The sequence below is a fragment of the Dermacentor albipictus genome, chromosome 1, assembly GCF_038994185.2.
Source record: "Dermacentor albipictus isolate Rhodes 1998 colony chromosome 1, USDA_Dalb.pri_finalv2, whole genome shotgun sequence".
NCBI classification, from domain to species: domain Eukaryota; kingdom Metazoa; phylum Arthropoda; class Arachnida; order Ixodida; family Ixodidae; genus Dermacentor; species Dermacentor albipictus.
The window spans coordinates 105,646,919-105,662,711 of record NC_091821.1 but is presented as its reverse complement, the minus strand read 5'-3'; the positions used below and the strand labels follow the sequence as shown (position 1 = coordinate 105,662,711).

The following is a 15,793-nucleotide window of genomic DNA, read 5'->3' as shown; positions in this document are numbered from 1 at the left end:
ATCGCCGCTTAAGTGGGTATTTCGAATCATTGTGTGCATGCATCACCACAGAAATTTGAAAAGCGGCGACATCACCCCTCCCTCCTCCCCGCCTCTCCCTCCCAATAATACTGCACGCAACAGTGGTTATCGAAAGTTGTTTGAGAACTAATGTTGCGACCAAATATGTATGTAGAAATATTTATGCGCTATTTTCTTCGTGCGAATGCGTATCCCACCTCTTCTATGTCTCGTAATAATCTCTCAGCCGAGCTCTGCTAAGTCAACAGTTCGATATTTACATCAGTCTTACTTATTAATGCCTATATTTTGACGGATACCAGATCCAAATAGGTCAACGACAAAAAGAAAGTGGTTAACGAAGTCGGTCCCTTCCAAAAAAAGTCAATCCGAAGATGGAGAGAGAGAGAGAGAGAGAGCTGGGAGGAAAGGCAAGGAGACGCAAGTTCGGTTTGATACCCTGCACTGAACTTTCAGCAATCCTTAGAGCTGAATTCACACGACGGGTCGCATCTCTGATCGAGTTCGCAGCTGCAAGGAATCACGTGCGCCACTGGTAACTCTCCTGCGCCGTCCTTGTGTGCGGCGTAATTCGACCGCGCTGAGTCACGACATGTTCGTCCGCAGAAGTGAGTCCATCGTGTGAATCCCGCTTGAGCAGATCAACGACAACACGGAAATCAGCCACGAAGCCAGTGCCTTCCAAACAAGTCAGTCCTGCATTGTGAGCGGTACCTTAACTTAATTTTAGCTCATATTCGCGAGGCCGAGATTATGCAAGTGTCTGACTTTGTTTACTTTTTGTAAATAAACAGAAGCTGGAAAGCCAACGGCCAAGTAGTGCCGGTATACCTCGTTCTTTAAGCAAGTCTCCGTTTCTCGGGAAGTTTCATTACCTCATTGAATATTCCTGGTGGCTTTCCTCATCGTGCCGCCTCAGGGTAGCGTTCTCCTCGTGTGCTGTTCCTAATGTTTACAGTTTGCGAATTTAAAGCTGCATGCTGCAAAATAAGGCGGAGAAGAGGTATGGGGTCTTCTTTTTTTTTCATCGTTCACATTAGTAAAAAAATTTTAATCGCTATTTCTAAAACGCCAATCTGAAAACTGGTGCTAGTTTCTAAATTCGTTCGAAGCGCGTGCGCCTTCGAAGTTATTGGCTTCGATTCGTAAATTGCAATATGTGCGCTAAAGTAATTAGCTAAAAATAGATTGAGGAAATTTTGTTAAATATTACATGATATATTTTGATTTCTTGCGCAAGTAATGTGCGCCTCTCCGAGTAATCCAGATGAATGGGTTGATTTCTGCTATATGCCACAGGCGATTTCTAAGCTTTTTGTTAACGTTGTTAATGTGTGAACATAATACCCCCTTTTCCTAAATGAGCAAAAAAAAGAAAGCAACCTTGCAGTCCATGCTTGCATCGTACGCTTTTCCGCCGTGCAGCAGACAAGCTGAAGGCGTCGCACCTTTTGCATTTCAACACATTTTTCATACAGCCTGGCAGTAAAAAAAAAGAAAAGGGGGGGGGGGTGCGAGAAGAAGGAAATTGAAAGGAAATCCGATTTGGGGTATTTCAAGCCCCAAACGCCCACGCTGCTGACTCAAAAGTCTCAACAAAAAACATCAGCGGCTACGGGCATACCAGCCATCTACGCGCATCTAAATTACGACCAAACGTATACGCATTGTGATAGCGTTCAGCTTCCTCCCCTCACGTTTCGCGGCCGCTCGAGAAGCTTCGTCACACGTAGTCGGCGACGCCTGGCTCCGTATTCCGGTGTTAGCTTAAGGAAAAGAACGACAAAGAAAGGCGGCCCTCGCTTTGTGCGGCACCTGTGGAAGCGCGGAGGAGTAAGGTCGCACGCCGCATTTGCGGGTCGCGGCGCAAAGCACGCAAAAATTTCCCAATTATTTCGAGAGCCCGCAGAAAGGGCCTTTGCGGAACTTTCTCACGACCGTTAAAACACGCAGGAACGCGTCCCCTTCACTCTTTTTTTTTTTCTTTTCGCAACCTTGGTCGGCGGCGGAGAGGCTTGACGTAAGTCAATAATGCGGCATCACGAATAGGTTTCGCAAGCGAGTCATGCCAGTGTCGGTCAGGATCGTGCCGCAGCTTCCGCCGTGCAGGGAACGCGAAGACGCTTTAAGGCCAGCAGGTAGAGCGACTGAAACCAGGTGACGCCTCCGTGCATAAGGGAACTTGCGCGCAGCCGAAATGCACATCGAGCGGCAGTGCGTGCCACCAGCTTTACTCTACGTTATAACAATATGGCCAGGTTGCAAACGAAAGCCTGATCCGCCCCTGGTTGCAGAAAGATTGGTGTGCTTACCGAGGCAAGGAGTGTGCATACGTGTGCGAAGTACACGGACCGCCCGCTATTTACGCGCCAAATAGGGCAAACAGCTCGTTTGAGTGCGGTGGAGCGCGATAGATGGGACAAAGTAAGGTGAGACAGACGGGGGGACAAGCGCTTCTGTCTGTGTGTCTTACTTTGTCTGTCTGACGCGCTTCACCGTACTCAAGTATGCATCACCAACTGGCACAAAATTCTACTCTTCTGAAGAACGAACAGCAAACCTTACCTAGTAGTGTAGCGTAGCAATCAGAAAAGCGGGGTATATGTGGATATTTTGTTTCAGTACTACAGTAAATGTGGCACGGTTGCTTGAGGAAATCATGACTTTTCTCAACCTGTTCTATAAGTTCATGTGGAGGAAGGGAAGATCGAATGCCTATTATTGCAGACGTCTCCGTGACTGAAAATAGGGCGCGCTAAATCATCATCATAGGCTAGTGGTGAACCAGCTGGGGACATCTAACATGCGCTGTAAACTTGTATGCGTTGTGACCAGCATAGGCGAGAACTGTTTCTTAAGTTTAGAACAATGGAAAGCCCTGCGCTCTTTTCGGGCTATCCTTGGGCCGTAGCTCTCTCCAGGCAATGCAAGAAGAGCGCTGTGTGCTGTGGGCTCTTTATTTTTATTTTTCTAACTTAGCCTCGAAGTACTGACCGTGTGCATGCATTCCAATTTTTTTTTCGACCTCGTGCTCGAGCGTGACATTGCGTCATCCACCATTTGCTTTCCTTTTTCCACGTTAATCAGCACTTTTTTTTGCACTCAGTACGGTGAGGGGGGCCCGTCATAATAGTCTATACACTGTTTTGACGGGCCCCCTCACCGTACAGTATAGTTGGTAAATTGAGGGGGCCCCTTTTTAATCCATATCATGTTAAATTTGGTCTGAGTTTTGCTAATCAATTGGGGCACACAGTAAGGGCGCAAAAATGCGTCATTATTCGTTGGTCTGCTGCCGCTGAAGCCGCGTCTACCTAAAGCCCCCTCCCCCTGAGCTACGCAACGGGCAGCATCGCTCCCCTTGGAAAGAGCCGTCCGTATCAGGCGTGGTGCTGAAGCATAGAACAAAACACACACGGCAGAAGTCAAACGAGAAAAAAAATGATGTCGTAGCCTTAGAAAAATTCCACAAGGCGATTAGAATCAAGGTCCCCACAAACACGAGTCCGACGCTCTTCCGCGGCACCATGAAACCAGACGAAACGGTTCGCTATTACACAGGTTCTGCATCGGCTGCTATTACTCGTCAAAATACTGTCATTGCTCTAGTGAAGCGCCCCCTCACTATAGTCAGTTCCCTTTTTCTTTTCTTCTTTCGAGTAATTTTCTTCACTCATATAACGGGTGTTGTTGCGATTGGAGCCAACAATTCGTAAAAATAAGCTCTGGAGATAGAAATTCAATTTTTTACAAACCAAATTATTGCGGACAGCGGACGTCACGAAACCGGTTGTGTGTTCTAATTTTCTTGCTGTTTAGTTAACTAATTAATCTATTGCATTAGCGCAGTTACGCAGCTACTGTCAATGGAAAGTTTGCAGCTACTGACTAGCTGAATTAATATCCGTTTTCAAATCGCGCAAGAAGTAGTCTTCCTATAGGACCTGCAGCACGACAACGTTTCTTGCTTTTCCGATGTGAAACTAAGCGCTTGAGGGCACAGGAGACGACGTGTACAACAAACGTCAGCTGTTGACATGTCATGACGTTTCCGGCCTGCGCAACGCAAGCCGGAACATCTTGGTTATTTCGACGTGGTAACTGCGGCTCCTGGCGTGCCCATGGCTTCACTCTGACATCGGCACTGCAGAACACTGCCCATCAGATATCATTGGCAAGCCAAAAGGCGATCACAAAAGGCGCGATCATCACTTTGTCAGGAGCGGAAGACACACGCGAAAAAAAAAACCAAATGGAGTTCATCTTTTATCTTTAAAAAAAAAAAAGTGTCTCGATACCACGCGCAGCCATCAAAGTTCTAGACAAGCGTAGCCAGGGAGCTATAATGTACAAAGCTTCCTTTTGGCGCGTCGATGAAATGGGGAGGGAAGCGCCCACCACGAGCCGTAAACACCACGTCGAAATGAGAAAGATGGTTAATTCGGCTTGCGTGGCGCAGACACATATGGATGGATGTCATAAGACGTCCAAAGCTGACGTTTGTTGCCTAAATCGTTTCCTGCACTCCTCAAAGTCTGAAACTTTGTCGTGCTTCAGGGCCTAAGAGTAGGACTTCTTGCGCGATTTTAAAACTGATGTGAGATCACCTCGCCAGTAGCTGCAAACTTTCCGTTGTCAGTATAGCCGCGTAATTGCGCAAATTAAATAAAATAATTAGTGTATTAAGCTAATTAACGAGAAAATCATGGGCACATCTCTTTTCCGAAGTCCGCCGTTTCCGATAATCTGGTTTCTAAAAATCGCTTTTTTATATTGAATGCTTCATCTTTATTACTTTTTTGGCTGTCTTCGCAAAAACACCCGGTATAGCGCCTTAGCTCATATATGGAGAAATGAAACTGAGAGCAAGAAGGCCCCCCTCTCTCCTCCCCTTGATTCCCCAGCTAAGTCTATGTATCTTCAGGACTGGGGGAAAAAATAGGAGACGTTTCATCGCCGGCCAGTCCCGGATATGGCATCCACTAACTTACATGTTCATCTGGTGTCCAGCCGAATCATAGTATGTACTTTGTAACCTCGCATGGTACTATACAACAGAATGTAATGCTTTCTTGCACAATGCAATAAAAAAAAAGTACATGAACCAACAGGTGGTATTCTTAAGCGCGTCACTACAGGCATATTAAATATCATCAAAGCCACACTCGGTCGCGCTTAGTTATCGACAGTTACGCACTAGCATATTATAAGAGGTCACGTGCGTATGTTCGATTATCGCAGAATTATAAAAACGACGTGCGAGGTCACTATGTGCTCAAATGCCCCAAACTGTGGCGTTTCCAGAATACAGCCTATTTGAATTTATTAAACTTCGCAGCTTTATTGGCTAGTGATAAGCGCACAAGACTCACAAACATGTTGAGCCAGGTCATGACCTGGCAGACAGGGAGATGTACAGTGCCCAGCGATTGTAGCGCGATACTCGGACAGCATGGCGGCCGGTACGTTTTTGAACCACCGGTGGGCGCTGTTGACACTGGGATGATGCATTTTTGTGTCACATGAAAGCGAGAATCTTTTTGATGCATCGTAACTGCATTCGGCCTCCTCGGCGATCTCTGATGTCTGATCGCGAGGTCTGAGTATCGCGTTTCAATCGCTGAGCACTGTACTACCCTGAGCCATATCAGCGGAAACACAGGAGCCTGTGTCAGATAGCCTCAAGGCCATGCTATGGGCAAAACGCGGCGGCCGCCGTAGGGAAACAAGGCGGAAAAGGGCACGCTCTTCTAAAAACTGTTGGCACTCCCACCATGCGTTTGTTTATACAAAGTGCGGAACTTCACATCGCCAGCGCGCTTTGGCAACACCACAGAGTTCCATACAATAATTACTAGAGGGAACTCTGGCGCTGGTGTCTACGGGAGCTGCAATGGGGGCGGTTCGGCCTGCATGAGAATGATGGGAAGTACATAGATTTGCCTAAACTTCGTCCTTCTGGCTTCATTGTTGCTTCATAGTTCATTGTTGAGTGCGCGCATATGAATATGGCAAGATACCCCCTCGGTAGTGCGTGACTTGTCACACTTGCGATTTACAACTTGTAGGGTCGCGTGTCTACCGGAAGAAAACGGTACAGTAGCCGAGAGGTGCTTCTTCGTTCCAGGGTGCGCGACCAAATTCGCATGTCTGGCAGAAAGCTTCGTCTTGCAGTAACGGCATCGGGCTCATCTGAAATTGTTTGGAACTTCCAGCAACCAGTCTCGAAGCTTAGGGTTCTGCAGCCACTCTTTCCTGAACTTCTGCACGTACTACACAGGTCCCATTTCGCCTGGCCGAATGGCGAGCATACTCGCTGGCATGGCGTGCGTGCGTGCGTGCGTGCGTGCGTATGGATGGGAGGATGGATGGATGGATGGATGGAGTTGCGACTAACGGCCGCTAGAGGGGCGCGCTACTGGAAAAAGTCCCATTCAAAGCGTTGAGAACGTTCCGATGTTCGGCACCGTGCCACTTCACTGACGTCATACGCGCACAGAGACGTTTTCTCCACCCCGTAGAAAAGAGTATAATTTCAAAAACTTCGACTCTTCAGAAATAAAAATGTAGAACGACCAAAAACCACCGCAAATAAAGCTAACGAGACTTAAAAACGGCCAAAATCCCCCCTCCCGCAATACAACAATTTCGCCCACTAACCAATGTAATAACCTGCTAAATTTAGCGGTAAAACCGCCAATTTGCCAATACTGGTTAGCGGAAGAGTTTCCGACAGCGCCATACCCGTATCGCTGTAACTCGGTTTCGAGGCTATCTGCCACGCGTTCTTGTGTTCGCGCTCATATTGCTAACGATAGTACGAGAGCAGCTCTAGTGAGCGCAGGAGTAGGGTTGTTCGAAAAGCTAAATTTCCGAATCGAATCAAATACGAATATTTTAGAAAAGCAACCTCTGAATATCAAATCTAATATAGAATACTTTATTTGTAAACTAAGTGAAATAAAAAAAGCTCGCGTGGTGTCCGTATCATACCAAAAATATTCATATTAGACAATAATAATTAAAGCATATTTGCATTGTTGGATAAGTTCATCTAATACCGTTCGCAAATCGACGTCCGGTTAGCTGGAAAGCCCGTAATAAATGATAAACAACTACCTTAAGTTATCTAGTGCACTATGAAAATGACAGTAAATTGAAACAAGAAAAGAGCACGTCATGGGATTCACGTTAAATGTTCCATTCGCGAGTTCGTTAACGGAGAGATGTGTCATACAATACAGCACCACATGTTTTAAAGAGACGATAGGACATGTCGAGACTAGATAAATAAGGAATTACATAGCCTCAACCAAGACAACGACTTTGTATATTGGCGGCGAGGTGTTACGGAGTCGCCATCTGTCGGAAGCGCCTCCCTTGCGTAGTATGAGGGATCACGCGGCGCGCTCCTCATAGGTTTCGCTTACGGCGCTCAATAAAAGCACCACGCGGCAGCCCTTCTGGACATTTATGTAAGTACTCTCAAAACGAGGGAAGTTTTTGACTGTCGATATAATAGTCTTGGGCAAACTGTAAGCACAGAATCGTTTACAGACGCTATCTCTTTACCGAATACGCACAGTGAACGCCACTGTGCGCGGTCGCCGCGATGGAGTCTCCCGAACCGGCTTCTTGAGTGAAAGGTAGTCAAACGCTGAGAGTAAACTATGTGAAATATGTTCTTATAGTGGGCTGTCTGTATAAGCAAATGGGGCATAACAGAATGGAGCCTCAATCCAGCGATTGCACGGGTTCGCAGCGACCGACTGCGCGTCTTTATGCATGTCCGCGCACAATGTTTTGCTTTCGCTGTGAGCGCATTTTTGCGCCGTGCCGTGAGCTTTGGGCGGCAGCATATGAGCATGTTACAGTACACTAGCAACCATTGTTGCGTGGACGCTATCAGAACTGTTCAAAAATAATTCCGTTATAGAGAATTCGACGCCTAGCTACAGCGACTGTGATGTGCCGTCGCGACGATTCAATTTTTTTTTTTGTCTTATAAATTCTTGGACATTTCAATATTACTTCTCTAGTTGCGTCGCACTGTATGTTTATCGGTCTTCTCAGCGTGCGATTTCCTTCTGCTTGTTTTTCGTAATCCAGTGCACTAATTCATAACACAAACATGACCATATGCCGTGCCTTTTTTTAATGTGCGTCTTACCGCTCCCTTTCCGTTTCAGTGAACTTGCCAGTATCTAGCATCAACAAGTTTATAGACCAAACCGTCATGACATTAGCCGGGCAGCGGGCGCGGGCGAGCGCCTCAGTGCGCGTTTTCTGCTACTCACCGAACATCGCGCAGTCCCGGCGCCATAACAGAAATGTTCCTCGCGTTTGTGCTTGCTGTATACCCGAGTTGTAGCCGATGGCAGTCTGCCAGTTCTAAGCTTCGCCAGCCAAGCTTCACACAGCTTCTTGCCCTGCGGCTACGTGTGTAAGGCTGACACATGGGCTCCGTTGCGTACGTCCGGCACTGCGGCACCGAGCAGTAGCCTACCATGCTGCACGCCTCCAAAGGCAGCCACTACCTATTATAGTACTTTCAAATGTTGTCAAGCAGACACCCAAGGCTGTAAAGCCTCACCACTTAATCAGAACCGCAGCGCAGGTGGGACTTGTAAACTTTCGTTTTCAGCTCGCTTCGGCGCTTCCGAAGCAGCCGACGCGGCCGCTGTGTCCATGTGATCCCTCATGCCACGTCACGCCGACGGTGGAGCTAGCTTTTCCAGTGGTGGAGCTCGCCCCCAATAGGCTGCGCCAAAGCAAGCCATTCGCTCTGAATGACTCAAAACTATGTTGAGTAGAATTCATCTGCCCCGTGCGTTCGCTCAGGAGTTGGTAGCACTGCACAGCAACAGCGGCTCTTCTGGAGTCATTCGGAACAGTCTCCTCTTCCATCGTTTTCTCCGTCGAGACTCCAGTAAGCGTCGTTATCTCTTACATTCGAAAGAAACGAATATTGGACAATTTATTGCAGTGAATTCGCGAATCGAATACGAATCAACTATCAGAGGCTGTGCGATTCGTATTCAAAATGGCGAACAACCGCACATCCCCTACAAGGAGGAGTTCCAAATACGCAACGCGCCTAATTGCACTTGTGACGACACGTACACTGGGGCGCACTAAAGGAGTTTTTTTCGCGATAATCTCTAATAAATCGCTCGGCGCAAAACTCTGACGTACATAGTCATGTACATAAAGCACCACCACTGTCAAGCCTTATATGTAACCAGCCTTAAGATTAAAAATGATCGAATAATCGTATGTTTTTTCATAGTTGTTTCATATGTTGCCGATGTAGTAGTCGTCCAAGACCACATTGTTTATTCCAAGTCACGGCGATAAATTATCTTGACATAAGCCTACCGTGTGAGACTGAAATGTGGTCCACTGAACTCATTGAATCGTACCACATGAAGTGGAAGAGGCGATAACAGGTCCATCTTCTGATCTTGAAATACGTGGGCATATGGTCACTCCCCACGCGTCTTAATATCCTTGAGCAATCCGACACGTCTGGCGAGACTTCTTGAGACGAAACCCAGGTCAGCTCAGTGGCTATGGCGTTGTGTTTCTGAGCACAAGGTCGCGGATTCGACCCTGGCTGCGGCGGCCGCATTCCGATAGAAGCGCAACACAAAAAAGGCGCGTTTAGCATGCATTGGGTGTACGTTATATCCCAAGTGGTCAAAATTAATCCGGAGTCCACCACTACGGCGTACTCGTGATCGGATCGTAGTTTTGGCACGTAAAACCGCAGAAGTTTGGAGCCCTAGTCAAGGCAGCTGCTGTATATCAAGTCGCGCGAAAACCTACGACTGCCGTCACTCAAAAATCAGCGTTTGTTGTCAGAGGCGAAGGGTACCAAGCTTCGGCCTCTTGCGTTGATATTCGAAATTTATTACGGTGTATGGTGCGCGTTGAAGCCCCCGGTGATAACCTACATATCAGGAGGTAATGACAGTATGCCTCGCAATCTGTTCCGGTCATTTGTAAGTGTTTAGGTAATTTATAACAGTGCACAGTGTGTCAATACATCTTCCTTCACTGTTAAACTTGTTCTCTTTTGCATGCATCCTTGTCATATTCTATAACTCGACCACACTTTGTATTATTTTGTCACCTACATCCAATTTCTAAATATTTCACCGTTCCTAAGAATAATTTCTTCCACTTAGACTACTTAACTTACTGCAACATTGTATGTAGTATTGTATTGTCTTTTACATTGAGATACTATTTTCCGATCATGCATCTCAGAATTTAACTGCAATGGTGATAACATTTAAAGCAAAATCATCATCATCATCATCATCATCCGCCTATTTTATGCCCACTGCAGGACGAAGGCCTCTCCCTGCGATCTCCAATTACCCCTGCCCTGCGCCAACCGATTCCAACTAGCGCCCGCAAATTTCCTAATCACGTCGCTCCACCTAGTCTTCTGCTTTCCTCGACTGCATTTCCCTTCTCTTGGCGCCCATTCTGTAACCCTAATGGTCCAACGGTTATCAAAACTGCACATTACATGACCTACCCAGCTCCATGACCTACCCAGCTTAATGACAATTAGAATACCGGCTATACCCGTTTGCTCTCTGATCCAAATCGCTCTGTGTCTATCTTTTAACGTTATGCCTAGCATTCTTCGTTACATCGCTCTTTGCGCGGTCCTTAATTTGGTCTCAAGCTTATTTGTCAATCTCTAAGTCTCTGCCCCATATGTCACTACCGGTAAAATGCACTGATTGTGCATCTTACTTTTCAACGATAATGGTAAGCTTCCAGTCAGGAGCTGACGATGTCTGCCGTATGCGATCCAACCCATTTGTATTCTTCTATGAATTTCCTTCTCGTGATCAGGGTTCCCTAGCTGTGATTTATTGACCTAGGTAAACGTACTCCTTCACAGACTCTGGAGGCTGACTGGCGATCTTGAACTCACGTTCCGTTGCCCGGTTATTGATCATTATCTTTGTCTTCTGCATATTAATCTCCAACCCCACTCTTACACTCTCTCTGTTAAAGTCCTCAATCATTTGTTGTAACTCGTCTGCAGTGTAGCTGAATAGAACAATGTCATCGGCAAACCGAAAGTTGCTGAGATATTCGCCGTCGATCCTTACTCCTAAGCCTTTCCAGTTTAATAGCTTGAATACTTCTTCCAAGCACGCAGTGAATATCATTGGAGAGATTGTGTCTCCCTGTCTGACCCCTTTCTTTATAGGTATCTTCCTACTTTTCTTGTGTAGAATTAAGGTAGCTGTGGAATCTCCGTAGATATTTTCCAATGTATTTATCAAGTTCTAAAGACGTTTGCGAAAGCGCGGAGTATATTACGTAAAGTTCAAAGTTTCAGCCACGTGTTATCCACAGCTCTACGTCACCATAAACCCGATAAATCATAAAGCTCCAGCTATATCCTGTCATGTCGCCCTAGTGGCAACGTCACTAAAACTGCTCTACAATGCTCATCTTATGCAGAACTCTAGAGAAAGACTGCGTGCTCGGAGTGGAACTCTTCGTTGAATAAATAAATCCTGCCATAGTTCTCCAGTCGATCTTGAATAATGTGTTCTGGTGTCTCGAAACGTATTCAGCCTGTGTGCGGCTTCGTTATTTACCAAAGCTCTACTGACTATACAGAGCCGCCCCTAAGGCAAGCGCAAAGGCAAGGCAGAGAAGTTATTAGCAAAGGCAGAAAACTTATTGTAGCTTTTCCATTTGGAATTTCTACGCGCCTTAGACTAGCTAAATTGGCGAATGGAACTGAATATTAATATCAAAGAAACACGATGGTCGAATATCGAATCTAATACCGAATATTTCCTGCTTCTAAACAATGTCAACTATTAAGGGTACCTCGGAGTGTCCTTGGCAAAAAAAAAGAAGGCTTATTTTCGTTACTCATTTGATACGTATAATACGGTCAGTAGCTGGAATGCTGGTCAAATGAGAAGCCTATACATGAAAAACACCTTAGGTCTGATTATATCTGATGCTCAATGACACTGATAGTAACGAGACAAAGGTCACCAGATCACGTAGTTGACTGTTTGTTGAAGGAGCTAAATGTAATACGCTATACAACAACGCAAATCGTGTTAAAGAAATCCAAACGTGATCAGATTGATCAAAAAAAAACATTTGTTTCGCTTACGTCGACACAACAAATTCATAGACTAAATAAGTCGAGCATGCTTACTTAACGACTGGAAACTATAGTTGTACAAAAGTGAGTTCCTCTATGCGTTCGCTCTGCCGCTGTTGTCTCTGCGCAGCAAGCGCGGCTCCGCTGCAGCAATATCATTTGGGAGAGGCCGCATTTACGTCGATCTCGCTGCCTGTACGCTGCAACAAGTTTATTGTTTATTGTTAGTGCATGTACAAAAAACGGGCTCACATATTATATACAGCATCAGGAGGTCCCAGAGTGAGAAACTGTCAGGGGGACCTCCTATCATTAGTGGGTGCATAAGAGTATTAGAGCAGCAAGTAGAGGGCGAACAAACAATCTTATCTCTTATAGCATTCGACAGAAACGATTATCTGACAAATTCGAATAGGTAAAGCTCGCTTTGCAAGCGGATAGCGATGACAATTTGGTTCGTATTGGAAATTTCGGACACTAGCACACCCCTGGTTATCACCGGCGTACGATAAAGCTCTTTCTTTTTCATTTTTTATTCCCTGAAAATTGAATTGAAGTAGTCATAAGGGGGCGTGTTGCTTCCAACCTCTCCGTAAAGTAACGCCAGTTAAACCTACCTACCCACCTAATTCAGGAAATGACCGTCCACAGACTTCAACGGTGTTCTCGTAATTGGCAGGAAAGCTAATGCGATATCAAGCCTCTTCCATGAGTCATGTTCTTCACTCAGAACAAACGTGAGAATATCATCAGGCGACTACACTGTCAATTCACTTAAACCCTTGAGTGCGTCATCCGTACTTAACAAGACAACACGTGTCAGCACACCAAGAACTAAAATGCTGTAAGCATGCGTCATGACACATAGCATGGGCTGAGGGACGCCCTCGGACCGTGTCAGTGTCCTGCATCTGTTCTGCGCGCTACTAAGACGCTTATATAATTCCTTCGGGATATATGGCCCGAATAAGACTCTAAATTACCGAGAGTTCGTGCTAGTGCGTTTGCGTGTATCTTTGTACATGCGTTTCACGCTCATGTGAATTCTTTTTTTTATTTTCTCCTGCTCTCTGTATCTCTCATCATACATGGTCCGTCGAGTAACAGGCTTTCTAACGTAGTAATAACCTAGGTTCTTCTGAAAATTTTGGATGGTGGCGCGTTTACATCCTCAGAAAGAGAATGGAAAGCAGTTACGTGCATACCTGCACCGTTTGTTTTTTTTTTTTGTTTTTTTTCACTGTTGCGTCTAGTGAGAGAAGCTTTCTACAGGAAACAATGCCCATATTCACAAAACTTTTCACAGTCACAGTGTTTTCTCATCGGCCAGCAGTTTGGGCACCTGCCACTTATGATGACTATCGTCGTAATAACTAGACAGCCGCCTCAATGACGGCCAATAGTGCACGGCACTTACACAAGAGCGTTTTTTTTTGTTTAAATATCGCTCCAGGGGCCAACTTCACAAAGCTCTTATTTCGTGAATGCTGTCATCCATTGACCGGTCGCCTTGGCTAAGAGTGCGTCCAATATCTCTTTAGGCGGGGCTGGCATGTACTCTTACGAAAAGATTTAGCGTAGGAACTTTTTTGTGAATATACGGGTTCAGATTTTTCTGGATTTACAGCATTACAAAACAGATTTGGTTTCAGTGGTCAATGTACGCCAGAACTACACCATAAATGGCATAGGAAGGGGGGCAAATGCACCCCCAAGTAGCCCCACTTGCTCTTCATATCGCTGCTGCAGTGAGAAGGCGAGTTTTTGTAAAGACAGACTAGACAGCTCACACCTTATTTACACCTCATAAATTATTTTTTAAATGTCGCATTTGGCAAGGAAAAACTAGGGGATGCTTGCTGGTGTTTCGTTAGGCTATATTGTACGTATACAAATTTTATTGCATGTTCGAATTGCATACAAGTGCTTTCAAGGAGATGCGCACGAAACAACCATAGCTCGATGATGTTTCCGACCGCAACACCACTGGAGCTAATAATACCCTCGTGGAACTGTTCATAAATAAAATACATATAACGCACGATAGAAAACAGGAAGGCAAAAAAGAAAAGAAATGAGACATTATACCGAAGCACCTATACGTCCCGTAACCATCAACGGGTTTTGCTTAAACACAGTACCCACACCTCTCGAACCTACTTTTCTTTGATGACGTCGGCTAGGAAGAAATATGCGGGCGTTGCATCTTCCCTCGTGCAAGCACGAAGACGTACTTGGACCAATGAGAGGAGAACAATATGCAATCGCACCCTGCCGCACACCTGCGACGTTTACAGCGTAGCTGTATATGGCTACCGCGCGGCGGTGGTCGATGTCCGTCCGTCTACGCGCCGCGTCGACACGAAAAAGTTTTCGCCTCCAGTTTCTCGCGAATGTTCTGTAGCTCTCAATCTAATGTAGGCATCTTGAAAAAAATTATACTGACATTGGCTGCTATGACAACTCTATCATTACACCGAGTTTAATTTCCTTACCACTATTAGTTACTTCACAGTAAGTTGTAAACGTTACAGAATTCCCGTGTGCTGTCAGTACATGGCCGTCTACGGAGGGAGTATGGTATAAATAAATAAATAATATTTGCTTACTGTTGTTCTCGTTTTTTTTTATGTTTCCAGGACTGAAAATGGTGCTCATCTTTGTGCTCCTTTCTGCAATTGCACATCGTAAGTATTCCTCTTTTCAGCCGTCGATAACCGTTGAGACATGCCGGCTTGGCTTTGATAGTTTAGATCTATTGATTGTTTTACGAGATTTTAGCCAAGGATTTGTTGCACTACCGCTACCAAATCGCCGCCTAACTGCTTACTTATTTCTCTTGCAGTAACAAACGCAAATATGCCGCCTAAGTTTACCAAAACTATTGACCTTGCTGTGATATCCGAGAACACGCCAGTTGGTAAGTCCATGACGCTATTCAGTCAAACACGACTCGTGAAACACCTAATTTCATTTTTCTGTTTCTATTACCATGAATTTGTTCCGAAAGGGGTAAAGAAATTGGAACCAAAGCGCCTTATTTATTTCAAATTTATTTCTCTTTAGGCACATCTGTATTTCGTCTAGAAGGTTCGGATCCCGAAAATTCCCCAGTTTACTACGGACTCGAGGGAACTGACCTTCTTTCAGTTGATCGTGCCACGGGCGACGTCACTGTGATAAACAACATCGATCGGGAGGTAGGTAGTACACCTTGAAAATATTTGCGACGAATTCATATTGGGCGCCCAAAGATCATAAAAACATGATCTATTTCATTGCTTTTTAGCATAAGACGTTTATAGGGACCACGAATCAGTTGACGTAGAGTATGCAAGGCCTTAAGGCATACCAGATGAGCTCAGATCAGTTGAATATAGAACGCTATTTAGGAAAGGGGAAGGGGCAGGATAGGACTAGGTGTAATTCGCTATACAAGTACAACATGCGACGCTCCACGTAGTCGAGTGTCTTGAACGCTGGCACATGACCGGATTCATTCCTCGAAAGATGACGTCGCTGTCTTGAATGTGTGCTTGTCACGCAATGCCATAAATAATTACTATATATCTGCAGCTGTATGCATTTTCAACAAATCGTTATTGGAGA

The 15,793-nt window shown here is 45.5% G+C and overlaps 1 protein-coding gene across 2 annotated transcripts in view; it reads left to right on the top strand.

Moving 5' to 3' along the window:
• Cad87A (cadherin 87A) overlaps positions 1-15,793 on the top strand; it is a 152,692-nt gene that overhangs the window by 62,272 nt on the left and 74,627 nt on the right. For both annotated transcript variants that reach the window (XM_070524308.1, XM_070524300.1), the window contains 3 exons: positions 14,824-14,871; positions 15,030-15,104; positions 15,251-15,384. In XM_070524308.1, coding sequence (XP_070380409.1) covers positions 14,832-14,871; positions 15,030-15,104; positions 15,251-15,384 — 249 coding nt within the window. In that variant the 5' untranslated portion in view covers positions 14,824-14,831. The remainder of the gene's footprint in view (positions 1-14,823; positions 14,872-15,029; positions 15,105-15,250; positions 15,385-15,793) is intronic.